The sequence below is a fragment of the Desmodus rotundus genome, chromosome 13, assembly GCF_022682495.2.
Source record: "Desmodus rotundus isolate HL8 chromosome 13, HLdesRot8A.1, whole genome shotgun sequence".
NCBI lineage: Eukaryota > Metazoa > Chordata > Mammalia > Chiroptera > Phyllostomidae > Desmodus > Desmodus rotundus.
The window spans coordinates 14989822-15016415 of NC_071399.1; the positions used below are offsets into that span (position 1 = coordinate 14989822).

Sequence of the window (26594 nt, forward strand, 5' to 3'; positions counted from 1 at the left end):
GTCCCTCGCCAGGAGGGGCTTCGGGAGGGGCGGAGCCAGCCAGTCAGCCCTGGGGGACCCGGCGGTGCGGGGGAGTCCCGGAGCACTCGCAGAACCGGGCCCCACCCCGAGCCCGCAGGCCCCGCCCCCGGGGCTTCCCGGGCGCGCGCCGCCCCGCCGTGTCCGCGCGCCACGCCCCCCTGCTCGAGGGCCGCGTGCGGAGCCGCGCGCCCGGGAGGCTCCGGGGCCGTGGCGGCGGTTGGCGGCGGCGGCAGCGGAGCAGTCCTCCGCGGGCCATGTCTTTTCCGGCCGTGGCGAGGAGCTCCTTGAGAGGGAGTCGGGAGATGGGCCCCAGGCCGCGGGGCCGGGGCCGGTTCTGGGAAGTGGACGGCGGCAGCGGAGACCGGCTGGAGCGCGCTGCCGCCGAGTCGGAGCGCTGGGAGCTGCTGCTCCGCCGCGGCGAGCTGCTGGCCCTGGGCGGCCACCTGAAGGGAGCGCTGGAGGCGTACGCGGCGGCGCTGCGCCGCGGGGCCCCGGTCAGGCCCGAGTGCCTGGGCACCCTGGTGGACTGCCTGGTGCTCAACTACCGGCTCCGCCACGGGCTGGGCTGGAGCGCGGCGCGGGCGGCGGGCGCGGACAGCGGCGCCGGCGGGCTGCTCAGCTGCCTGGGCTGCCGGGGCTTCCTGAGCGAGCCGGTGACCGTTCCCTGTGGCCACAGCTACTGCCGCCGCTGCCTGCGGAGAGAGCTCCGCGCCCGCTGCCGCCTCTGCCGGGACCGGCTGCCGCCCGCTGCCGCGGCCACTGATGCTGAGGGCACCACCCCGCGGCCGCCGCCTCTGGCCGCCGCCATCGCCGCTTCGGGCTTCAGAACCAGCGTCGTCCTCAACCACCTGGCCGAGAAGTGGTTCCCGGGCCAGCTGGAGCGAGCCCGGGCGGCGGGCCGGCTCGGGGAGCTGCTGCACGAGGGGCGCTACCGGGAGGCCCTGGCCGCCGCCTGCGAGGCGCTTCGAGCAGGTGACGGAGCGGGGATGCGGCGCGGGCCGGGCCGAGCCCTCCCTCCCGTCCCCGACGGGCGGGCTGCCCAGAGCTCGTCTGCGCCCCCGGGAGGCGCCTCTGCTCCCCGGGGGCCGCCGGACTCCCGAGTGTCGGGTCTCGGGGGCCGCGAGGGTGTGGGAGGGGGCGGCGCCCCGGGGTGCTTCGGTCACAACGGGGATGGCCCTCCGAGCTGGCTGTGACGCGGCGTGGGGAGGGGCGCGCGGGCGCGGGGTTCCCTCGGCCGCGGCCTGGCGGTTGGGGGCGCGCGCCGCGAGAACGGCGGGGCCCGCGCCGGGCCGCCCGGGATGGGTGGGAGTGGGGCCAGCCCGAGCGGCCCCTCTCTTCCTGCCGCGCTCTTTCCGGTCATTGGCCGCGTGCCCCGCGGGGAAACGGCAGCCGGGACGCGGGGAGGATCCCCAGCTGAGCGGGGCTTGGCGGGCAGCGTTTACCTTGGTCTCCCACAAAAGTCACCGGGGCAATTGGAAGCCGCGGGAGGGCAGAATTGCATAAGCTGGAGGGGGGCGGCGTTGTGTAACGGGTGACGTCCGGTGGGCGTGGCGGGAGCTCGGCGCCCGCACCCATCACCCCGGGGCCCCGCGGGCCGCGGCGCTCCGGGCGGCTGTCCGAGCGGCCCAGGGGTGTTTTAGTCGTAACCTGAAAACGCCCGCAGGAGCGGTTCCTTTTGAGGGTTTCAGCCTGTCTATTTCAGATCATACTTATTTCATAAACACATTATGTGCTTGCTTTCGAATACACCTAGTTCATGGTCAAGATAAAGAGGTAGTCTCCTGGAATTCTTTGCCACGCTTCAGTTTGCTTTAGCATTCCTGATCAAGCTGTGGGGACTGAATGGCCTTTAGGTCCTTTGTCTGCTTCTCCTTAGCAGCTTCGGCCTCCTAACCTAGGTTAGTACTTTTCTTAGGTGGTTTTAGGCTCTGGAAGGGGCATGTTGCCTGACTTGTCTATGTAAAATGTGGAGTTCTGTAAATCAGTGGTTCTTTACCAGGGAGATTTTGCCCCTCTCCCCCAAGGGGACATTATCTGGAGCAATGTCTGGAGACATTTTTGGTTGTCACCCCGTACGGGATTAGTGCTGGTGCATTTAGCTAGGGATGCTGCTAAACACCCTACAATGCACAGGACTGCCTCCCACGCAATTGCCAAGCCCAAAATGTCAAGAGTGACACTGTTAAACCTTGTGTTAACTAAATAGACCTATTTCAAGCTTAGCATCTATATTTTCAGGAAAATAATACTTGGGGGAATAATCTCCAAGAAAATAGGCATCTAAAATATAAACTGATGTTAGGTAGTAGGTAAATTTATAAACTATGTAACAAAGTATTTTGTTTTGGTTCTTTTACCTTAAGTTACTTAATATCTTCAGACTTCAAAGTACAAGCCTGCTACATTTTCATACACTTTGACTATTTTTTATGGAGAGTAGGCAGTTATAAAATAGAACAGAATGTCAAGTCCAGAACAAAAGAGAACTCTTTGGTATACAAAATTCTGATGCAGACAACTCCACCTCTAGGCCACCGTCCTGATTTTAAAAGCAAAGCAGCAAAGCTAGGGCAGTGAAATGCCTTGTCCTCAAACTAGCTGGTTGTAGAGGCAGCAACACTACGCTCCAGTTCTCCTAAATCGTGGACCAGGGTCCATCCTGCCATTAGAGCTCATCCAGTGAAAATGTGTAACATAAATCTGTAAGAAGGGGTTTTCCTTGTCATTAGTGTAAAATAAAGGATGCAACTTATTGACAGCTCTATTCAATATTATGATTCTGCGATTTGACCTCTTAAATTAGGTGTTTCATAAGAATTCAGGTCTAATCCACGGAAGAACAGTTGAGCAACATTTACTAATTAATGTCTAGCTTTGCATTCTGTGACCAGTAATCCCTTAATTAAGGAAGATTGTGGCCCTTACATTGACGCTATTATTTTTTAATAGAAAAAGACTCTGAAAGGTCTTCTCTCTCTTTTTCAATTTGCATAGACAGCACCTGGGAATTTTTCCCATTCGAATACTCAGTCCTACTTTTGCATGACTAGAACCCAGGTCTCCTGCCTTTCACCTCGGTAGCCTGTTTTCCCCTCATTTTTAGGTTCTTCAAAAATTATTAATTACATACTTAAAATAAGTCTGAATGACACTAATGAGGACCACATTTTCATCCTTTGATTTTTTAGTTGTAAAATACAGGTATGTGCATAACATTTTATGGGCATAAACAAAAATATTTAGTAGAGTTATAAACCTATTTGTACAGTTAGCCTTTAACTTTCCTGAGAGTTGGCTACTTAGGTAGGGATTTGGAATGTATTTATATAATTGTACAGTTGTAGTTAATGATATGGTCATCGTTGGCAGTGAAAAAAGAACTTCACTCAATTCATGTAATTCTTCAAATGAAACAAATATTATTAACTAGAAAAAAATAATCTAGTCTATAGTTAGCCCACACACATTCAAATTTATCTCTGTCAACAAGAAAGAAAAGCTTGAAAACCTTTGCCAAAATCAGAAATTTCCCATTGAGATTACATAAGTTTCTGTTGAATTGAAGTATATTTAGGTAACACTTCATCCATTGATCTTTGGTAATAACTCTCAGATGTTTCATAACTTGCTGTCTTTTTAGTATTCAAAGATATTATGTAAAAGTCTTGTCTGCATTGAGTCTTTATACTTGAGTCTGTTGAAATGATCCCACTTTGCTATGCTGTCTTCTTTTAGTTTTAATGAATTTTTACAGACTTGCATCCTCCCTTTGTATGCCCTTCTTGCCCCAAAGAAGGGAACAGAACAGAATAATTTACAGTTTGGATGTTTTTTTTGTTTGTTTGTTTGTTTTAATAAAGGTCATACATGGGAGAACATTTTGTTTAAAATACTTTGAGGAGGACATTTTTGTGTTTAATGTATTTTGTCTTTATACAGTCCTTGACTATTATTGCCAAGTATTTTTAAACTCTTTACAGCATTTGATCTGTACAAAGAGTCCTGTGGAGCACTGCTGTCCTTAGAAGGAAATTAAGGCACTTCAAGCTAGAGGTGCAGTGTTGCCTAGTGGGTAGCACTGTGGGTAGCACTGTGCATGCTGGGAGCTGACGGCCTAGGTCTGAGTGCCAGTGCTGCCCTCCACTTACTCTCTGACCTTGGGCTTGTGGTCTGACCTCCCTGTTTTGGTTCCCTTATCTGAAAAGAGAGAATAGAATCTACTTCGTAGATAGGTACAAATAATAACAACCACCTAGGTCTGTTGTGAGAATTGAGTCAAAACCTGTAAAGCACTTTGAATGGTGCCTGACAGAGTAAATGCCCCCCCAAAATTAATTAAAATACAGTACTTTTTATAAATGTAAAAGTTGTGCTACAGCTACAGGATGATTTAGCTGAAATTGAAATCTAAATCTTGTGATGTCAAGTCCTGTCCTTTTCTCTGCCACATTAATAACGTGACCAGAGTGAGGGGTAAATCCTGGTTCTGGCTTGCACATGGTAATTAGTAGAAACATTTTAGCCTACATCAATAAAACATAGATAGTGCAAGGCTTTAGGCATACAAAGATTAGTCAAGTTATGGATAAATACTGAATACATTTAAGGAAAATATAAAAGGTTTTTAATGATCAATGAGGTTATGTGAAAAGATTTGAATTCAGTCATACTTTACGAAGGACTCGAAACATTGTATCAAGATCTAACCTCATTTTTCCATCCACTTTTGAAATATTTTGTATTACAACAATAATATTTATTGAGCACTTTTGTGCTAGGCAGTGTCCTAACCGTTCACATGCCTTATCCCATTTAGTCCCCACAACAGTCTTACGTCATAGGTTGCCAGCATTCTGTAGGTGAGAAGACTGGGGTTCGGAGAGCCAGGTGACCTTCCGAAGTGGCCCTGTACCCAGGTCTTCTGGATCCAGTGGTCATGGTCTTCATTATTATGCCGAGCTATTATTCTTGGACTTTATTAATCAATCACTAAGAACTTGTCATAGTTGGACTGTGATAACCAAGTCCTCCACACTGAACTTGAAAAGTAAAAGAAGCAAAGAAATTTGGTATTTTGTGTAGCCATTGAAATTTATGAAATAGCTCCACATATAAATCAAAGAAAACAACACTCAGAATGAGAAAAAGGATATGAATAGTGAGTTTTTATACTGATACATATGCACTGAAGAAATGCATGTATACTGGTTTTGGGTTTTTTTTGTATTTTTATAGGAAACAAAAACACAGCTCATGGAAATGTAAAATGAAGTTTTTTTTAATAAAAGGAGGATTAGAATGTATTGAAAACTGTTTATATAACTTTCTACGCAGTCATTCAGCTTTATAAAAAATAACTAAGGAAATAAACATGTAAAGCCATATAGATAGATGGTCACACTACTATTAATATTAGCAAAAATTGGAAGTAAAAATTGCAGAGTGGGGAATTCTTAAGATTGTGTATATAGTACAATACTTTGCAACCATTACAAATCAAGGGGACTTAATTACATTGACAAAAAAGCAGGTTATAAACAGTGTATGTGGTATATTTTATAAAACTACATTAAAAAGTACAAGTTATATGCCAATACTCGTTATTTCTTTGTGGTGGGAAAAATAATTTTAATTCTTATTTGTCTATATTTTTCAAATTTTATAAGTAGACAATAACTTTTATACTTGTAAAAAATATTTCTTGAAAATGAACTAAAGACAGAACCTATTAATAATCACACATATTCCTAAGGATTGGAAAAAGATGAAGGATCACTTAGGAAAGCCAGGCCTTGGGGGATACAAAAACAGGAAATAATGGAGGAAGCACAACAATAGATTTTAAAGTTAATGCTATGCGCATACAGTGAGGAAACAGCCGCTGTGGCCCGAGCTGTGGCCCGAGCGTTTGGCGTGTGCGAAACTACTGCTTTGGCTGTGCAGAGGGCCTTGAAGAGTGCGTTCGGCTCTTTTTAGGATTAAGAAGAGGTGGCTCTGATCTCTTTTTAAAAAGGATGGAGAGTTTGAACTCACCTGATTTTTTTCACTAATAGTCATTCAATATACTTATTCCACTGATAATTGAAGTTCTCAATAAAAACACGAACTATGAATAATTAGGGAGCAAAAGCTTCAAAATCTGACCCTCTAGTCCTGTCTTCGGGATTCTCGACGGTCTGAGTGTTTTGTGTTGAGCGGAGAGGGGACGTGGGTCGGAGCGGAGCAGTCTCAGAGGGGGCCCGCGTCTTCTCAGGCAGGCCTTCCCCATCACTCCCTCCAGCGCTGCGCCTTGTAACGAAGCCGAAGCCGTGTGAGCAGTGAAGGCACTGATGAAAGGGTGTGAAATTCAGTGGTTCTCAGTGTGCACTGCATCACGGATGGGGCGATGGGGGCGATGGGGACTCGCTGTGCAAGAACAGAGTGGGAAATTTTTTAAAGCTCAGGAAGGGGGCCAGGACTGCTGGTTGTGACAGTGAAGTCCCCTCTCTGGTGGTGCGGGAGCGGAGGCGGCGCTCGAGGCTGCTATTGGACGCACCCCAGCTGTGGGTGGGAATCTGCACCTGCTTGCCCAGCCTTCTTCTCGCAGCTCAGGGCTGCTGGTGCTGATGCATCTACTACTCACTCTTGGGCTGTTTTGGCACATGCTGCTCTCCCCTTTCTGAACTTCAGTTGTGCTTGTCAGGTCAGGATTACACGATGCTGTTTCACAATGAAAAACCCCTTCTAATTAGATAATAAGCTCCCCAAAGGCAGGGATGGAGTACAATCCTTTGAACGCCTACAGAGTCTAGCTTTGTGCTACAACTTTTCATTCTCGGTTGGTTAGTCATATCAGCTTTTGGTTTCCATGTTTTTTCTTTCCAGAGAGAACGATTTTCAATTATATTGCTTTAAGAAACAAAAGACAAAAATAGTCTAGACATGTCTTTCATTTAGGAAGTAAGAAATGTTTTCATGAAATATTAATTTTATTTTTCTTTAAAGATTTTCATTGGTATAAATTTGAGGGAACAGTATCATTTCAATTCTCAAGCACCAGCAATTGAAAAAAGTCTGTTTACTGTAATTTTTCAGTCGAGAGTTATCTGTAGAAAAGCAACCTTTTAAAAACTGGAGTAAACCGTGAAGCAGTTGAGTTTTGTAATAGTTTTTGTTTAATGAGGTATTATACGTTTTTCTGCCCTTCTCACAATTAATGCTTTATTTTATATGCATACTTGTTCGAAAGCGTCAAAGATGAATATCTTTAAAAGAAGAGTCGGGTTAGTCTGTATGTACTGAAAATTATTTTTTTACTTACACTTCCATTATAGAATCTATATACTTGTAGCAGTTGGTTATGGTATGGGGTGAACCAGCTGAGTGTCTGAAGTTGTGGTGGCCATTGGATACCAATTTGGTTTCTCATGTAGAGAGGTAGAGGATAGAGAAATTAAAAACAAAGTTTTTTCCTTGGGAACATTTGAAATTAACCTGTTTTGGAATGGCTTCATACCATTCTTGCTAATGGCAGGGATTAAAATTTTGACATTTTTAGAAAACTGACTCTCAGTCCACCTGTTACCTCCTGCATCAGGGCTGTCGTGGACCTCCTGGGACGGGCTCGTCCGTCCTCGTCACTGAGAATCCCACATGCAGCAGTGACGCATGCTGTTGTTCATCAGGAAGGGTTCAGAAACGAGGCTGTAAAAAATTTAAAATTTACCATAAACAGGCAAATCTAAAAATATCTAAGACATGTATTTTAAATTGTATAGAATGCCCTATTTTAAGAAAACATTTATTTTCTTAGAGGTGATTAATCATATTATAAAAATATTTCCAGTGATCTTACGAACCATAATTCTCTCCCCTAAAATAGTCTAGTCTACTTATGAGTTCATGTAACTTCTAGATAAAATTCACCGTGTACGCAGGTTGCACCTGTACTGTGCTTGGTTCATAACATCTGGTTTGGTGGTTATTGACTGGAATCAGACTAGGTTAATTGTTAAATCTAGTATGATGTATTTTGTGGGTTATACAATAATCTTTGAAAACTAATCAACCTTTATAAAATACTTATTTCAGAGCCTGGCAACTTGACTCTAAAGATTTACAGAGCTGAATCATATGCTGGTCTCCAAGAGTTTAAAGCAGCCATAGAAGATCTGAATGCAGTTCTCTTTCAACTGCCAAATTGGCCTGAGGTAAAATTACTGTTTTACATTTTGCATACATTTAAAAATTTCAGCTGTAAGGAACATGCTTTCATTTATGGTTATAAGTTTTAACAGAATGGTTTGGTTGGCTCAGAGTCCTCAAAATTTAAGTTCAATGAATTACAAGAAATCTTTGTTTCCTAACTAAAGAACATCCTGAATTCAAGGCACAGGAAAAAGAAAGTAGAGACTTCAGTATACAAAATGTCCTCAAAGAGATACAACTGGCTGTATTGGGAAGATGGATACGAACTGACCATCGATGCAGGGAGTTATTAATGGAAAGGGAAGAGGTCCTTGAGGCTGCAGAACTGAGTGGGGCGTCATGATGGGAACCAGATCATTAGGAGGTGATTTCATACAGTAGACGGGGGCAGAGAGGTTGCCTTGCCACGCAGCTTGAAAAAGACTTGTGGTGTGTATGTAATCTGTTTTACTAATTTCCCTATTTAGCCAATTGCCAAGGCAATCAGTCCATCTCCCATACATATTTTTTAAACTAGAGGTTGTGACTTCTTCCTCCATTCAGAACTGTGCCTTTGAAGACAGTATATTAAGGATGGTCCAAAAATTATTAATTAATTACAAAAATTACCTAGAATTCCATGCTAGCATGACAGGTTAGTGCAAGGCACATATATTTTAACAAATAAGAGGGAAAACGCTCTGCATGAACAGCTTAAGAACCCTCTGGACTTACCCCTGGCACGATGGAATTAGGACTGCGGTTCGAAGTCACTTTCTCAGCCTCGGTTCCTCGGTAAGTGCCTCTCCCGGGCAGTGTGTGAATACACCTTTAAAATGCTCTGAGCGCCAAAGAGACATTCAGGGTTTCAAAATGAGCATTTCTGAGCAGACCTTTTCTTTTTTCTTTACTTGACACTAATTTTTTTAAAAACAAGTCTACCAGAAAAGTCACGCGTGTGTGCTTGTACCGAAGGTCTACTTCAGGAAAGGAAAGGTGCTCCGTGCCGCCGGATTTCTGGGCGACGCCCTACAGCTGTCTCTGCAGTGCTTAGCCCTTGATGAAGACTTCGCGCCTGCGAAGCTAGAGGTGGAAAAGGTAATCAGGTTACCGACTTTAACAGTGCAAGGCTGGGCTAAAACACACTTATTCTGAAAAATGCTGATTGGAAAACTAGGGTAAGAACAGAAGGAATCTGTAAGTCAGATTTCGTAGCAATTCGACAAGTGGTTTTCAGGTTCTTATACTTAGTGTTTTGAGTTCTTACTGAAATCAAAACATTTCATTCACAAATATGTAAATGCATTATAGCTTTGTTAAATTTAGATGTTCCCTAATAGTCTGTTTTATCTGAGCCAGACTAATTACCCTTAATTAAACATAGTTGCCATGATGTTTCTGCTCAGGAATTTTTATTGGCCTGGTGTTTGCCTTTCATTTCAGGTCTAAACCTTTGCTTTTTATGGGTGCCAGGAGTACCGCCCCAGTCAAGTTGTTTTCCTGATTTTTTTTCTTCCTTTCTTTTTTTTTAAACATTTTTCTCAGTAGTCAGTATTCCACTTTCTCAAGTTTGTTCTGTAGTGCAGTAGTAGGTGTCCATTAAAAGAGAAAAGGGAGGGGCTTCTCTGATCAAATGACTTCGGGAAACATTAGGTTAAACCAAGTTAAACAGGTTTCTTCAAAGCTTCTCAGAGGTTTTGCTAATGCTGGCGTGAGGGTAGCATTCAGCGTTTGTCAGATTTACTCACAGAGCATCTGGCAAAGACTAGAGATTTTGAAACCGTTCGGGGGAAATCCTTACCCTAACTCCACTTCAGTGCCCGCTCATGATTCTCTCTTCAGTGTCCTCAAAACATTCCTCATCATTCAGTCACTTTGTTGTGTTTCTTAGAGTGCGGCTTTTTGTCCGGATCGTCTGGGGTGCGTGGTAAACACAAAGATTCCTGGGCCCACTGCAGACCTTTGGAGTTAAAATCTCTGGACCTGGGACATAGTTTAAGAAGCACTTCGACAGAGTCTTATGTACCCTGAAATATGAGGACTTTACAATTTTTCTCATGTCCCAAATGTCTTAGGAAGCGGGCTAACAATTGGCATATCCTCTATTAGGATTGTTTGCATATACATTTGAGCCCACTGATTTAACACGAATTTGTTAACCGTTGTGTGTTTTTCTACTGTTCTGTATTTGTTAGTGTTACCTCCCTGGTGAGACTACAGACTTTTTAAGGGCTTATAATTTTGTATTTTCCATGCTGTGGGATATCCTCATATGCCTGTAAATATTTCTTTGTTGGTTAATACAGTCAGGTGAATGCAAAATACCTGATACTTTAAAATATTTGTTTTTCCCCAATATGCTTCTTATAAATTGTGGTATAATTTACATGTAAGGGAATGCATGGATTTTATAATTCAGTGAGTTTTGAGAAATTATAAACCCATGTAACAACAGCCCATCGAGATGTAGAATGTCTTCATCACACTAGAAAATTCCCTCATCTCCTTTCCAGGAAACTCCCTCTCTCTCTGCTTCCAGCGGCAACTACTGTTGAGATTTCTGTCTCTGTGGAGTAGTTTTGCCTGTTCTAGAACTTAATAATACCTGGAATCATACAGGGTGTGCTCTTTTGTGTCTGGCTTTTTTTCCAACATAATATTTTTGAGATACACCCAGCAATTAAAACATTTTTGTTGTTCACTAAGTATTCCATTGTATGCACACCCCACAATTTGTGGTGTCCACTAATAGCAGTGACTTTCATTCGGATTGTTTCCAGTCGCCGCTATAGACATTCTTGTGTAAGTCATTTCGTGGACATACATTTTTATATCTCTTTGGTGTACACCTAGGGGCAGAGTGGCTGGGTTCTAGGGTAGGCATGTGTTCAGTCCATTTTTTCAAATCAAGGGAAATGTGAGAACATATACAGATGTTTGAATGTTTGTTCATTAAATGAGGCATTGCTTGAGTGCCTACCAGATAGGCACATTTACATTGTATAGATTTTCTTTTATTTATATTGTAATGACTAGGAATAATTCTAATTTTTTGTATTTGAGAGATAGTAGAGCTGAAAGATCAAACCTCCAAATTTAGACGTTAAGAAATGCTCTGCTGTACATATAAATACAGCTAATTTGGCAACCAAAAAAATAAAAAAAAAACCCTGTATCCTTCTCATGTCCTCTAGCCAGGTTCTTCCCCTGTCTTGACCTACCCCGTTTCTCTGAGAGTGATAGGTGTATTCCTGATAGAAGTGCCCAGAGATTTTGGTATTGCAGCTACCTCACAGGGTAACCACCAGCTATTACGGGGCAACTGCCGTTTGGTGCTCCCGGCCAGGAGCTGGCACAGTGACTGCCTGAGCAGGTCGGTTGTTCAGTGAGAAGCTAAATTACAAAGCTAATTATATGGAATTTTTAGAGTTCTGTAGTTAGAGGTCCAAGTTCTTTAGTTCACATAAACACTCTTAAGTCCAGCCTTAAAGTAGACATTGGAGGTGAGCCATGAACTATTTTGACAGGTGGGACTCGCTGATCTTCAGAGGTAATTATTTTCTGTTCCTCTAAGATCTCCTCTTTTTACCATCCTGACATTAAAAAGTCAGCCTTTATCTTGGATCCCTTCTCAGGCTTCCAGCTGAACCACTCCTGTGCCTTCCTTTGGAATCGCTTCGCTGAGACGACTTGACCCCATTGAGGCACACGTTGGCTTTGAAGGGCTGTTACACACATTTGGCAGTCCCGCTTATCACTTAATCTCCTCTTTCCCTGCGCATTAAAAATAATGCCTGCTATGAATTTTCTACAAATTCTTAAATATTAGATAACTTTTTATTAACTTGTCCTTAACCAAATGTTTTATATTTTTCATTATTCTTATAATAATTCTCTTACAGATTTTATTTGACTTATTATCACCTGAAAACTTAAAAGAAGGCCTGAAGGATTCTTCCTGGAGTTCGTTGCCGTGCACTAAAAACAAACCTTTCGGTTTCCCATCGGTGATAGAAGAGCCTCACTCTGCCAGCGAGCTTAGCCCAGAGCAGGTAAAGGGTGAAAGAAGACCACCAAGGGGTTAGCGTGTCTGTTTCCTTACGCATTAAGATCTTCACTCCCCTAATTTCAGTTCTGGAACCTGTTTAGGTATTGTTAAGCTATTTAATAATTGTCTCAATAGGATTTTTTGTCTATAACCTTTTATTTTATACTAAAAACTTTTATGTAAAAAGACTTGTTCATGAATCACAATTTTAAGTCGCCTGAATATTAGAAAACTTTTCGTCTACTGGAAAATGGAGAATATTGTATTTATTTTAGCTTCCTCAGGAGAGGAACAGCTATATTAGGATAGCTGCTTAAACCTCGTTGAAATATAAGTGAGCTGGATGTCTAGGGCTGTGTAAGTACTGGCAAAAATCATTCACTAGCCAGGGTTTTAGAATTAAAAGTTGGTGCTGTTAAATGAAGAGGAAATGGACATTACAAGACATTGAAATTTCATTTCAGTTTGGTTCTTGGTGAGAGCACTGAAGGACAGGAAAGAAGTACAGATACCCTTGTTATTGTATTTTTGTAGAATGAAGAAATAGCAGAGGTCCCGTTGGGGCCTCTCAAGGGAAGCTTAAACCGCACCCAGTCAGCACAGGCTATAAACTCCACAGAAAGGCCCACCAGGGAGGATGGCTTGAAAAGAGTGTCCTCAGAGCCTTCACTCTCTGTTCGAGAAAAAGGCGCCCTCCTGAAAAGAAAGTTGTCTCTTTTGGAACAGGACGTGATTGTCAATGAAGATGGGAGAAATAAGCTTAAAAAGCAAGGAGGTAAAAATTCCACTACATCCATAGGAAACATATCTACTTACTTAGAATAACTGTTAAACTTTTTCCTAAAGACAACCCTGTTTCTTTGTTTGAATAGAATCTCCCAGTGAAGCCTGTACGTTTTCCTTAGCTTATGGCGACATCCCAGAAGAACTGATCGATGTCTCAGACTTTGAGTGTTCTCTGTGCATGAGGTCAGTATGTAGCATTTTAGAAAAGATGAATTTTTTATATTAATGTAAATAAAATACAGGGTGGATAAAGGTGACCTCCTCTGTAATAACAGACAGTGTAAATGAACAGAATATTGTACTAAATATGAAAAGATAGGAATTTTACTCCTAGGTTCACCTTTCACACCTTGGACAAGTAACTTTAATGTGTGAACCTTGGTTTTCCTTATTTAGAAAGTGGGGTCAGTATTTGTATACTCTCTATCACAGTGTTGTAAGAATCAAATGCCTTCAATATAAAAAGTATCTGGAAAATTGTACTATAAAAGCTATACTTATTATAATTTAGAAACATCCATGATTTTACATTTGGGTAAGAATTCTAATTATGTATTATACGTATCTGACTCTGTCTTGTTTATGTATTTTAACCATAAGATCCTGTTAAAGTGCAATTGGCTAGGGATTTCCTTACGTAGAATGCTGAGAACCCTAAACGATTGCTAGTTTGGAAAGAACGTGTTCCTCTTATGCATATTGTGTGGAGTCACAGGAACAGCGTACAAAGACTCGGGAGGCCAGGCCCTGGCCCCGCGGGGCTGGCCGTACTCCCTGCATTCCCGAGCAAGGCTCCCAACTCTGAGTCTAGGTTTCTTCTTTTATGAGGTAAAGGGATGAGACCCGACAATTTCTGAAGTACCCAGACATCTAATAATACTTCTAGGAAATTCAGAGGTGTTTTAGGAAACAATTTTTTATTATTATTTATCATTAGCTTTCCCATGTTATTTGAGTATTGCATTTGGTATTAGGCCTAGTATTTCTTTAGGACTTAACTGTAATATTTATTGGATTACTCCTCTTAATGAATTTTATATAGTAAAGCTTTTATAAGCTTATCAAGAAAACCAATTTTAAAGAGACAAGAAAATAAGAATCTATGAAAGCTATTTAATGATTATTGATGATATATTTCACATTACTTATTTCGCATGAAGTCTTTGAAATCTGGTGTGTGTTCCACGTTTCCCGCATGTCTGAGTTTGGACCAGCCCCATGCAAGTGGTCAGTGCCGCAGGGGGCCAGTGGTCGTTATGGAAGTTAGTACGGTCGCAGGGCCTTGTCGGGGCATCTCTATCGGTAGAACACGCAGGGTGCTCTCCAGGAGAGCGAGGTTGCATCACCACTGTCCCTTTGCTCTTTCTCCCGTCAGACCCTCCTTCCTCCTCTAGTGGAGACCAGTGCCGTGGTTCTGCTGCTAGTTTGTCCAGTCGCTCCAGTAGGGAGCTCAGTGTGACAACTAACACATGTTTTGGTTGGTTTCAGGTTGTTTTTCGAGCCAGTAACAACCCCCTGTGGACACTCGTTCTGTAAGAACTGCCTCGAGCGCTGCTTGGACCACACGCCACACTGCCCCCTTTGCAAAGAGAGCTTGAAAGAGGTCAGCACTTTGTCTGCTTATTGCGCCCAACTTCAGTGGCACGGTTTTATTTCTGTGCAGCCATAGAAGTGTGATTACCATGTTCGGGATGAATGACATTATGTGTGCCGAGTGACGGTCAGGGAGAGCGGTTCGTTACCACGTGTTAGTGCTGGAGAAAGTGAGGTTAGAGAGGGTGTCGGGAAGCAGAGAGGTCCTGGAGACCACGCCCCCACACTAAATTTTTTTTAATAAAACAGGTATGGTCAAGTACCTGGCCAGGAATAGGTTCCATTTTAATGAGACAATATTGGGCAAACCCAACTGCCCTGCCTTACTCCCCAGTAACAGGCTAAACTTCTGGCCTAGCTCAGGCCCCTTGACATCGGAACAACTCTGTGCAGTAGACTTTCTGCACAGATGGAAACGCCGTCTTTCTGTGCTGTCCCGTGTGGTAGCCACTAGCCACATGTGGATGTTGCGCACTTGAAATGTGGTTCATGCGACTGAGGACTTGTATTTAAGGAGGCACGTGTGACCAGTGGCTACCATGTTGGACAGGGCAGTGGTAGACTGGCAAGGAGCGGGAGGCACAGCTTCCCACACCACTTCTTGTGTGGTCAGTGATCAGCGCTGATAACCTGTGTTGGGAAAGCGGCTAGATCCCAGGGGGCACCTCCTGCAACAGGTGGGAGGGAGGATCACACCGTCAGTCATGCCCGGGCCGCTGGAGCTCCCCTAAGTGGGGCCAGAGCCTTGTCTTCCTGAGCTCCGGCTGCACTGGTGGCATTGATCAGCAAGAGGTCAGCACTTTGTCTGCTTATTGCGCCCAACTCTGGAGGTTGACAGGCTCGTTTAAAAAAAAAGTGTCTTCCAAATCTGGATAAAGAAGTGATAAAAACCATTTTGCTATTGAACATTCATAGCTATTTCCCGTATACCAAGCACAACTCTGTATGGGTAGCGTACTATTCCGTGGGTTGTTATGTGTGATGTGTGTCTTATATGACGAGCTGATGCGTAAACCACGGAACCATCTAGAGGATGTGCACAACAGCATCGGGAAACAAGGTGAACTTATTCTTAAGGCGTTTGCCGATTACATGTTCAACTAATACACTTCAGGGTTTTCAGGTGAAGTACTCTAGATATGCTCTTTTCCCTCTGTTTCTAGAGTTTTTAGATTGATTAACCATTAGATACATCGCTTTAAATTTAGAGATAGCTCACCTTAAAAAGATGTTTGGAGTTTGAAAGAAAATAAGCATATTGTTTAACAACAACTTTATCCTGTGTCCCAACCATGAGAAGACCTTATGTAATGTAATCTGTATGTATGTATTTAAAAAGTTAAAATTGGTATGCTCTACGGATTTCTTTTTCCTACTTAGGATTTTATTTTGCTCAATTTTTAGTTTGAATATATTTTAAAGATAGAATTTCTATAGCAGTGTATTAATCTAATGATTTAACATTTTCCTATTGTTGGTTATGTAAATTGGTTTGTTTTCTCTTTTTTATATACCATGTTATGTCTTTGAATATTTCCTCAAGATAAATTCCTGAGAGATAAATTACTAGCTTAAAGGTTCTGTGTTTATAAGATGGTTAAAACCAATTACCAAATTACTTAGGTCCCTAGAAGTATGCAAATTTAGATTCCTATTAGTAATTTAAGAGAGGTCATATTTCCCCAAATTTAATGCATGCATATTAAATTTTAAAACATCTTTATTAATTTAGTAGAAAAGTGGTAATAAAATTGCATTTATAGTGCCTATAATTTATTAATTTTGTAACATACTTGCGAGTTGTCTATATGCATATTACCTGTTCAAGAGGGCCCCGGGGCAGTGGGGCTCAGTGTGGGCCCCCAGCCAGCAGCATCTGCATCACCTGGGAGCTTGTTAGAAAGACCAGACCCCACTCCAGAGCCATTAAGTCAGGAACTCCGGAGGGGGGCACAGCAATCCGCATTTTCACACGCCCTAATTCATGCTAACATTTGAAAACCACTGCAGTTACCCATCTCCCAACCTCTCTTATTTCCTACTTCAATTTTCATTGGATGGTGACAAAACTCTTATTTATGCTGGCTCCACAGATTAAAGGATGGCTTCTGTTTATCTACTCTCAACATTGTCTACCAAAAAGTTTTCCTCTTTTATTAAATACGTTTGTATGGGGCATTTTTCTTTGTCTAAAGTTCTGCGCGTACACTCTAACCCGGTTCCAGTGCAGTGTTTGGTCCGGTTACAGAGAGACAGTTGAGGTACCTCTGTCCCTGTGGCACAGTGCAGGGTGTGGTGGTAGCCGACTTTTCTGTGGTGCAAGCAGTAAAACATGGGGTTCTCGGGAGACAGAAAAATAATTAAGGAAGACTTTATGGAAAAGGTAAACTGGAGCCAGACCTTAAAAGACTGGTGGGCTTTTCATAGGCAGGAGTGAAAGAGATGGCCGTTAGCAGTTGGAATAATGACACAAAAAGGCACGTGGGGGGCAGGTTTTCAGGAGTACGAAGGGAGTGGTAGAATGAACCCCCTGACCCGGAGCTGGGGGGATTGTATGGGACATCCCACCTCTTGATGGAGGGGTCTGAGTGGTGGTGAAGTGACGGGGGCAGGGGAATCTGAAAGAGGAAATGTTGTCTGGGAACTCTGCCCCTGGCGCAGGGAACAAAAAGGGGGGAGCGAGTTTTGCTTTTTTAAAATAAGACATGCATCATTTTCTTTATTCCTTATATTATTTTTGTTTCTCAATAAAAATGCCAGTTTCAGGTGCCCATGAGCCCTCGTGTTGGACTTGGCCTTTGGTGTGGGGGACGGCAGGGGCAGGCTGCCAGCTGCTGACACGGGGCTTGGGGTCCAAGCAGGACCCAGGCTCACGGAGAGTGCTGGGCTTGTGCTGCGGCCGGGTGTCATTAAGCTCTTGGGCCGAGCCTAAGACAGCTTTGCCTGCTCGTCGTCATCCACTGGAAGGTCCCCCCACCTCATGAATTCAGAACTGACTGTGTGAATATGTGCTAAAGGCTTTATTCTATTAGCTAAACTGTTTTGCCTGTTTTATCCTGTGTGAAAAAAAGTATTGGAAAGTAAAATAATATTGTCTTTCAGTATCTAGCAGATAGGAGGTACTGTGTCACACAGCTGCTGGAAGAATTAATAGTGAAGTATCTGCCTGATGAGCTGTCTGAGAGAAAAAAAATATATGATGAAGAAACTGCTGAACTCTCACAGTAAGTTTCTTCTCATAAAAACACAATCAAATTACAAACTACTACCTTTTAAAACAGGAGAAGCCTTCCTGTGGCAAGCTGGGTCCTGTCTTTAGTTCCACCCGTATAGTCCGAGGAGTGTTCTAGACAGATATTGGTCAGCTTCTCCTGTCCTAAAAAGAATTTCTAAGAAGTTCATTTGGTAACTTCCAGATGTTCTGCTGGGAATTGCTGACTCAGCTCTTTGTACTGAAGCAGTGTTTGGGGGGGGGGGGGGGGTGTTTCTCAGTCACTTCCTGAGCAGAATCCAGAGTGGAGAAGTGGAGCTGGTTTCTGAGGACAGGGACTTCCAGACCTCAAGGCAGGGTAGGAGGAAGGTAGAGGATAAATGGTCTGGATTGGCAGGGGGTTAGCCAATTAGAGGTTTGGAAGATGAGACCTTGAGGCCTGAGATTGAAATTGGAAAAGGGGGCCAGGACTTAGGGGAAAAACTCTAACTTAATGAAAATGCTGAGTTAGGAACAGGAAAGTGAACACGCTGGAGGTAGCTTGGTCGCCTTGGGACTTAGTGGAACAGACCACTGTTAAGAGCACGTCATGGCTGATTTGGGCTGGGTAAGTTGGACTTGGTTTTGTTCCTCTGTATACCTTTCTTTCTTGTACTTTTCTTTTTCCATGTCTTTCCCTCTTTGACCAGTCACTTGAGTCCCTTTAAATTTCTTTCATAGGTTTTTAATTTCTTAACTCCTTTCCTTTCATTTTCCTTTAAGTAGACACACTAAAGAATAAAACTGCATTTTTTTTTGTATGCTCTTTTTATTGAGCAATTTGGTTGCCATTATTTTTCAAATTATATAAATTGAAGATTTTATATTTCTCACTTTTTAAGAAAAATTTAATCATGCTTGTAGACTCTTTTTTTTTTCAGTAAGTGCTCACCAAATGTCTTCATTGGGCCAGTGGCCTTCCACAGAAGAAAGACTTTTGATCTTTTTTTTCTATAGAAATCAATATTGATTTATCTTCTCGTGGAACGGATGTTTCATTGTGTGATTTTTTTAAAAAGATTTTATTTATTTATTTTTAGAGAGAGGGGAAGGGAGGGAGAAACAAAGGCAGAGAAACATCAGTGTGTGGTCACCTCCCACGTGCCCCTTACTGGGGCCCAGGCATATGCCCTGACTGGGAATCGAACCGGCAACCCTTTGGTTTGCAGGCAGGCACTCAATCCACTGAGCCATACCACCCAGCGCTTATTGTGTGATTTTATGATAAAAAATATTATGATGTGCAGATTATGAAGCATTTCGATCAACACTACAAAAAAGTAGCTATAAGAAAGCTGCAACATACTTTTGAACTCTTAAACAGTGATACGGCCACGCCCCCAGCCCCCAAGGGTGCAGTCCAAGGCATGACAGGTGGAGAGACCCGGGAGGGCCTCCTGCTGCCTACTGGTGAGGCTGTTGTTTAGGAAGGGTACCGCCACTGCTGCTTACAAGGTTTGCTGATGAATAGGTCTGCTGGGGCTTTTTGTCCCACTAGTTCTCTTGCTTATAAGGAGAGTGCTCCGTGATGGTAGAATACAGTTGTAAAAGTAGAGGAACTAGCACTTGTGTATTAAACATTATTTCAATATAGAGAAATGCAGTTTAAACACAGATGGGGTTGTTTTATTTATATTATTCTGTAACCTCTTTTTTTCATTATATGTACTTTAAAATGTATTCCATTTTATGGCTATGTCAAAAATGATTTTGCTAGTACTCTCTTTTTGCTTCTAAGTTTGGCTACTATACACAATACTGTATTGAGCATTCTTTTGGCACTTGTGGGGGGAAAAAGTGAGCCTGTTGGTTCAAAGGATATGAACATTTTAAAACGTTTTTGATGTTTTTAGCCAAATTCTTCTTCAACATGATTGTACTGTTTCAATCTGCCCCCTGCACTGACCACTCCCCTGCACCCTTGTCAAAGCCGGGCGTTGCCTTTGTCCTCCTTACTTTCTGTCAATCCATCAAGGAAAATGCATCATTTTAATTATCTGGGGACGTGTTATTGAATTACTATTTTGAATAGTGAGTTTGAAAATATTTTTAATGATTTCCTTTTTGTCTTTTCTGGGAGCTCAGCCTTTCTTATTGTTATCTAAGAGTAACTAAGAGTGTCTTACAGATAAAAGATACTAACTCCATCATGTTACAGATATTTTAGGCAGGTTTCTGATATGAAATAGTAATTATGGTCAATTGCTTTTGGGTTCGTAAAGGTACTTAGTGCTGTCTGACACTCTGGTGTCTCAAACTCAGATTGACTCGTATACGTAGGAGGGTCAGAAACAAGTTTTTTAGGCTAATATTGTATCTGTGTGAGTGTAATGTAGGCGATGCCAGTTCTTGTTCCTGGCAAGAATAAAAGTCACCTTATGTAGGGCTAATTTCTTTCTGTTTTATATTAACTTATTACTGTTGCAAGCTTCACTCATTCTGGTTGAGTGTTATGATGTATAATAAGCTTCTTTCTTCTTCAGCTTGACCAAGAATGTCCCAATATTTGTTTGCACTATGGCCTACCCCACTGTGCCTTGCCCTCTGCATGTATTTGAGCCAAGATACAGACTGATGATTCGGAGAAGTATACAAACTGGAACCAAACAGTTCGGGATGTGTGTCAGTGATACACAAAATAGGTATGCTTTCTGTGTACTTAAATATTCTTATTTATATTGGGACTTGCCTTGAATATTTTGAGAACTTGCATGCTTGTTGCTTGAACTTTGATATTAACTAGAGTTTTTCTTTTAGTTTTGCAGATTACGGTTGTATGTTACAAATTAGAAATGTACATTTCTTACCTGATGGAAGGTCTGTGGTGGATACAGTTGGAGGAAAGCGGTTTAGGGTTTTAAAAAGAGGAATGAAAGATGGATACTGCACTGCAGACATTGAGTATCTGGAAGATGTTAAGGTACCGCAAAGTATTCTTTCCCAGCACACTTCGGTGTACTCGGTCCTAGGCACTGTACTGGCATCCAGGCTCTTTTTCTAGGCAGATAAAACAGTTCATCCTATCAGAGGCCCTCGTCAATACTTATGCAAATCAGTTCCAACATGCCTTTTTCCTGTCTTGTGCTTCATCATTGTGAGTTCCAAGAGACCGTGGGAGGTGGGAACCTAGACCCTCATCTTTTCTCCAGGCTCAACAGCCAGCAGGGCACCTAGAATGTTCGTGTGCATTTGCATGGCGGGCACTTAACAAGAGCAGTTGGTTGACCTTTGACCATTTTTAAGTATAAGTAGTTCAGTGGCATTAAGTGCATTTACATTGTTGTGCTAAAGTAGATGCCTTTTAAACTCCTATGTTTCATTTCAAATCTTCAAAAGTAAGAAGTACTTTCTCGTCTCTTATGTGCTATAGATTCACCTTTTATATTTCAGAATGTTTTTAGAGTCCCTTTATTGTTTTTATATCGAGTCATCCTTGAAGTGGGAAAGGGTGAGTCAAGCCTAGTGTTTGCTCAGATGTGTTAATGTACAGGGAGTAGAGCACTCCCTGGCAGATAGTGAGGGGGATATAAATGTGTGTTGAAGAAATCACCAGGAGATGGGCAAGTTAATGTTCCATCTTCCCACCCTGGATCTCAGGCTGGACGGCTGGTGCATTTAATTGCCCGTTCGCTGCTGCATGGTCCAGTGGTCTCAAGGGTGTACTGAGGGATGATAGAGGTGGCCATAGCTTTGGGTCTTTCCAGCTGAATTTCGTCATTCCATAATTTATTCTCTGTTTTTTGATACATTGACTTATATGCTAAGTTATTTGGTACTTTTTTTTGTTTTTTTGATCCAGTTCCTTGGTAAAAGATATAATTATGCTTGTCTTCCACCCTGTTACACTTTCCGCATGTTGTCTATACCTTAAACCTCTTCCCCATGATCTTTCATTACATTGTAGCAACTGTATTCTTCTGCTTTCTCAGTTCCACTGCTTTTAAAAAGCCGTTGATCCATAAAGACAAAAGGAATTGCAATTTAGAGTAAACCTTGGTCCGAGAACTCACTCTCAGTCTAACCCCTCCTCCTCCTCACTGGGGCTGTTGGTGGGGCTCTGCCACGCTGCTCTGCTACTCAGAGAGGCCGGGTGGCCGTCAGGCTTCGCCGCCTGTCTTCGGGGTAGCCTGTTGGCATTCTGTGAGGCAGAAGGAGATGATGATACGTGTTGCATAAGCGTAATACTTTCTGATCTAGAACTGGAATAGGTATTCTTTGTTTTTCTGGGGTTCTTTTTTTCTCATTTTAGTAGGGCTGGTGATGTCAGGCAAGGCAGATTAGACGCAGAAGTCTTACTGACGGTTGTATTTCTAGGTTGAGAATGAAGACGAGATAGAGGGTCTCAGGCAGCTTCATGATTTGGTATACTCTCAAGCCTGCAGCTGGTTCCAGAATTTGAGAGACAGATTTCGGAGCCAAATTCTTCAGCACTTTGGATCAATGCCCAGGAGAGAGGAAAACCTTCAGGTATGATGTGATGGCTTTGATGTTGTTTCCAAAAGTCTCACTTTTTTCTATAGACCCAGATGAGTAGATTTTTAAGTTTCTTTTTCATTGCCCTTTCCACACAGCATGTCCTCTGTCCCGCCTTCAGAAGCCGGCGGCGCTCTCCGGTGGGTGGTGCCCGCTGCATGTTGGGTAGGGGCGAGGGCCGAGGGAGGAGGAGGCCTTAACTGAGGGTGCCCTTTTCCAGAAGGAGGACTAAGGAACTACAAATGGGACATGGTACCACCTAGCAAATTGTGACTTTGAGACAACTGTGCCTTTGAGCCAGTCAACTATTCTTCTTTGACAGTTGAGAGATGTTATCATTTTCTATACTTTAAAAAATTCTTTTCTCACATCTACTCCCAACTTTGAGCCTGGCAATTATTTTCATTTTTGTTTCTTCATGTTTAATACTTCACTCCTCAGGCAGCTGATGATTTAATGGTCTAGCCCAGGTACTTAGGGTTTATATTTAAGCTCAGTCTACTTAATACACAGTGAGCACTTTGTAGACAAGCAAACTTGTGCAGCAGGTGCTGTAAGAAGCATAAACGAAGTGTCCCTGTCCTGGAAAACCTGAGTTTAGACTCATCAAAGCGCTAACTGCTAGGCGCAGGCATTCCGAATTGAGTTGAATAAAAACGTTTGTGGTCGGAAGGTAACAGATTTCATGAGTGATGACTGTGAATAAACACGAAGATGGAGAGAAGCCCACTGTGGCGCGCACTGCCTCTCATCCAGTGTTCAAAGGCTGGTTGAAGTCTGTCAGAATCCCGGCTGAATTCTGCACCTGAACTTGAAATTTCAGCCTCAGACCATCTCCCGATTGAGTGCTGTGTCTAGCATATTTTTAAAAAATACTGCCTACCTGAATCTGATTAAACTGGATGGAAATAGCTTTTGATAAACACCAGATTGAATAAGGAAATTTTAAGTGTTAGCAAGCCAACTTGTAGAAAACTTCAACGTTACGTTCGCGTTGCCTTTACCCCCCTCACCTTTCACTGTCCTCTCCTGCCCCTCCGCCTCCTGTGAGTGTGTTTGGGTCAGGCTTCGGTCAGGGACGCAGGAGGGCAGGCTTCTCCGTGGGGTGATGGTCAGGGAAGCCGCTGCCATCCTCAGGAGCCCCAGGGAAGCGCCTGCCAGTGTCACATCTGCCCACACTTGGCGACAGTCTCCACAGAATAATGGCTTCCTGTCTAACAACTGTACACCCCGCAGGGGCGCCTCATTGGCCAAGTCTAACCCGGAACCGCGTGGAGAAGGGGGTCTAGGAAACGTAGTTTTCTGATGTTTCTGATGTGCAGAAGAGGTGGTCGTGGTGCTGAGCTAAGTGCAGGCAGTACTGAAGGTGGCTTAAAAATCCTTTTCTGTAAATTTCTGTCCTTTCAATAGCCAGTAAGTCAGCCCTTGCAACATCAGAGGGACTTCTTTGCTGGACATGTGTTTATGTCCCAAAAGAAGCAAGAGGCTAAGAAGACCTTTTTCTTATATCTTTCCTAGGATTTCACAAGTCTTTGAAAAAAATTTAAAATACCAACTAACTTAAAAAAATGTTTTAAATATCTACTTTAAGAAGGTAGTTATCGCCCTGGCTCGGGTAGCTTAGTGGATTGAGCACTGGCCTGCAAACCAAGGGGTCACCGGTTCAATTCCCAGTCAGGGCACATGCCTGGGTTGTGAGCCAGCTCCCCAGTAGGGGGCATGTGAGAAGCAACCACATGTTGATGTTTCTCTCCTTCTCTCCCCCTCTGTCTAAAAGTAAATCAATAAAATCTTTTTTTTTTAAAGAAAGAAAGCAGTTCTCAAGTAGGGACAATTTCACCCCAATGGGACAATTTGGCAATATCTGGAGACATTTTCAATTGTCACAACTAGGGAGGGGCTAGCTACTGACAGAGGGTAGAGGCACTGCTAAACAGGTCTCAACAGATGCCAGTAGCCTGGGGTTGAGAAAACCCTGCTTACAGGCAGTTCAGTGCAGAGAAAAGTGTGTTGGCTGTGGGGTCAGGTCTAGATTTGAATCTTGGCTCTGCTACATACAAGTTGAGAATTTGTATTAAATTTCTGAGCTTCAGTTTCCCTCTTTTATATGGGCATAGTAATAGCTTCTTTTACATTATTGTTAAAAGAATTTGAGATAGACCTGATAGGGGCAAGTGCTCAATAAAGACTGGCTTTGTGGTTCGTTACTGTATGTTATTACATAAATATTTGTTTAATTAATTCTTTAAAATGTCAATTATTTTTAGGTGACTCCTAATGGACCTGCCTGGTGTTGGTGGCTTCTTGCAGTTCTTCCTGTGGATCCCCGATACCAGCTGTCGGTTTTATCAATGAGGTCTTTGAAAGAACGGTTGACAAAGATACAGCATATACTGACCTATTTTTCTAGAGACCAATCTAAGTAACTAACTGCGTGGATCTTCCTTTAAAGTTACCCTCATCTGGCTGTGCTGACAGCCAGGTTGTCCGCTGCCTTTGCACATCCAGTGCTGGTTTGAGAAATGTAATGAAACTCTTGTGGTTTTTTTTTCCTTCAACCTCCAGAATCATGTGGTTCTGCAAATGAATACCCTCAACTAGGATTTAGACCACTAAGAACTTGCACAGAAAAACACGCAGCAAATGTGTGTTAAACCTCTACATGGTGATGAAGTTGCACTATGTACCATATTCTAAAATAAAATGAGAACTCTGTGTATGTATGTGGGGTGTGTGTGTGTGTGCGCGTGAGTGCAAGCGTGTGGGTAATATGTGTGCATTTTCTCTGGCTTTAAGATTTTAAAAGAAAAAAAAAAAGCCATAGAGAGCAGAACTTGCCGAGGGTCACTTATTGCCCAAGTTTACAACAGCAGCGATACAAGGTTTGGCAAATAGAATTTGCCTCAGATTTCTCCGTCCCAATGCTTATATTTGCACAAGTGTGTAAACTATGGTATTGAGTGTCGTTCTGTTGGAAATCCTGCTCTTGCTGAACTGTCTTGACCATTGACTATGATACCTTCTTATTTATGTAAATGCTTGTGGCCCCGTGGCCGCCAGGCGCTGGGCGCAGGCCCTAGAGCCGGTTTTCAGGAACAACTGCACACCTGATATGGTACTGTGCATCTATTCATAAAACACTTAAAACTGTGAAAATATGGTTTACATTTACTTGTACATAAAGGTGAATGGAGAGCTCAACTCAGTACCACTTTACTTTGTACATGTTAGGAGCTTTTCACATTGATTGCCCATCTATGTAATTTATCGTTTGACATGATGTGTTTAAAAAAATTACATAGTTTAAACCCATTAAGGATCTGAGGGAAGAGAAGAAGCTTAATGTAGAACTAAGCTTTTAAAGTATGTTTTATTTCTTAATTCTGGTCTTGGTGCAAATGTTAGTTATGCCTTATTCACCATAATTAGACCACCATGCTGCGACATGGTGTATATTCATGCTGCCCTAGATACTTTTGTAATTATTCGTTGCAAACTTATAACTGTCCCTATTAACTTTCTTTTATGTAAGTAATTTGTAAAAGTTTCTGAAAAATTTGCTTTTGCTTATTTAATTTTGAATAAAAGCTAAATTCATAATAAATGTTTCCTTAAATTTTATTTAGGTTAATGTAAAAAAAAGTGGAGGAATCCAACTCATAGTAAAAGATCAGATGCATTTTCCTTACTGTTTTGTGCCTTCAGACACTTAACACTGGCTTTCGTGATACTTTCTTTGGTCAGGTTTTTACCAAACAATGCAGTGTTTTGGGAGGTGTGAGGCCCTTGAACCAACCATGAAAGCACTGTTTTTCAACCTTTTAGAAATCCATAGCTCGTTAGGATCCATCCAACAGGAGAGTATAACCCTCGCACACAAGTTGCGCCCAACAGAGGAGCACCTAAGTGTAAAGACAACCTTGGTGGACATTAAGGGAGAGATGGAGAGCAATAGTCATAGTTGGGGCTGTGATGCCCCACTGTCATCGACGGACAGATCTCCCAGACAAAAATACCACCAAGGCAAAGATGACGTTAAATGACACTGGGTCAGGTGGGCTTAACTGATACTTACAGAACATTTTATCCCAAAGCAGCAGAATACACATTCTTCCCAAGTGCACACGGAAGATAGACCACATGTTAGGATACACAGTTAGTGTTACCAAGTTCAAGAAGATTGATACCATATCAAGCATCTGCTCTGACTACAAAGGCATGAAACTAGAAATTAACTACAATTAAAAACTGGAAAAC

At 42.8% G+C, this 26594-nt stretch overlaps 1 protein-coding gene across 2 annotated transcripts; it reads left to right on the forward strand.

The window, feature by feature from the left end:
* Positions 1-63: 63 nt before the first annotated feature.
* Positions 64-25941, forward strand: LONRF1 (LON peptidase N-terminal domain and ring finger 1). Of its 2 annotated transcripts, none has more exons than XM_053916540.2 (12): positions 64-993; positions 8092-8210; positions 9163-9285; positions 12090-12239; positions 12770-13010; positions 13108-13204; positions 14510-14624; positions 17717-17838; positions 20348-20506; positions 20622-20784; positions 22179-22331; positions 24605-25941. In XM_053916540.2, exons 1-12 carry the CDS (start codon positions 276-278, stop codon positions 24761-24763), a joined length of 2319 nt encoding a protein of 772 aa, XP_053772515.1. In that variant the 5' UTR covers positions 64-275; the 3' UTR covers positions 24764-25941. The 2 variants fall into 2 exon arrangements, with proteins under 2 accessions (XP_053772515.1, XP_053772514.1); XM_053916539.2 differs by having other exon boundaries at positions 148-993; positions 12962-13010.
* The last annotated feature ends 653 nt before the right edge of the window (positions 25942-26594 follow it).

What these genes read in the sequence shown, in the direction of transcription:
- LONRF1 (XM_053916540.2), top strand. Translation starts at nt 276, where the DNA reads ATGTCTTTTCCGGCCGTGGCGAGGAGCTCCTTGAGAGGGAGTCGGGAG. An exon ending in GTCAGTGATACACAAAATAG is followed by an intron (nt 20,507 to 20,621) that starts GTATGCTTTCTG and finishes TTTTTCTTTTAG; the next exon opens with TTTTGCAGATTACGGTTGTA. An exon ending in AGTATCTGGAAGATGTTAAG is followed by an intron (nt 20,785 to 22,178) that starts GTACCGCAAAGT and finishes TTGTATTTCTAG; the next exon opens with GTTGAGAATGAAGACGAGAT.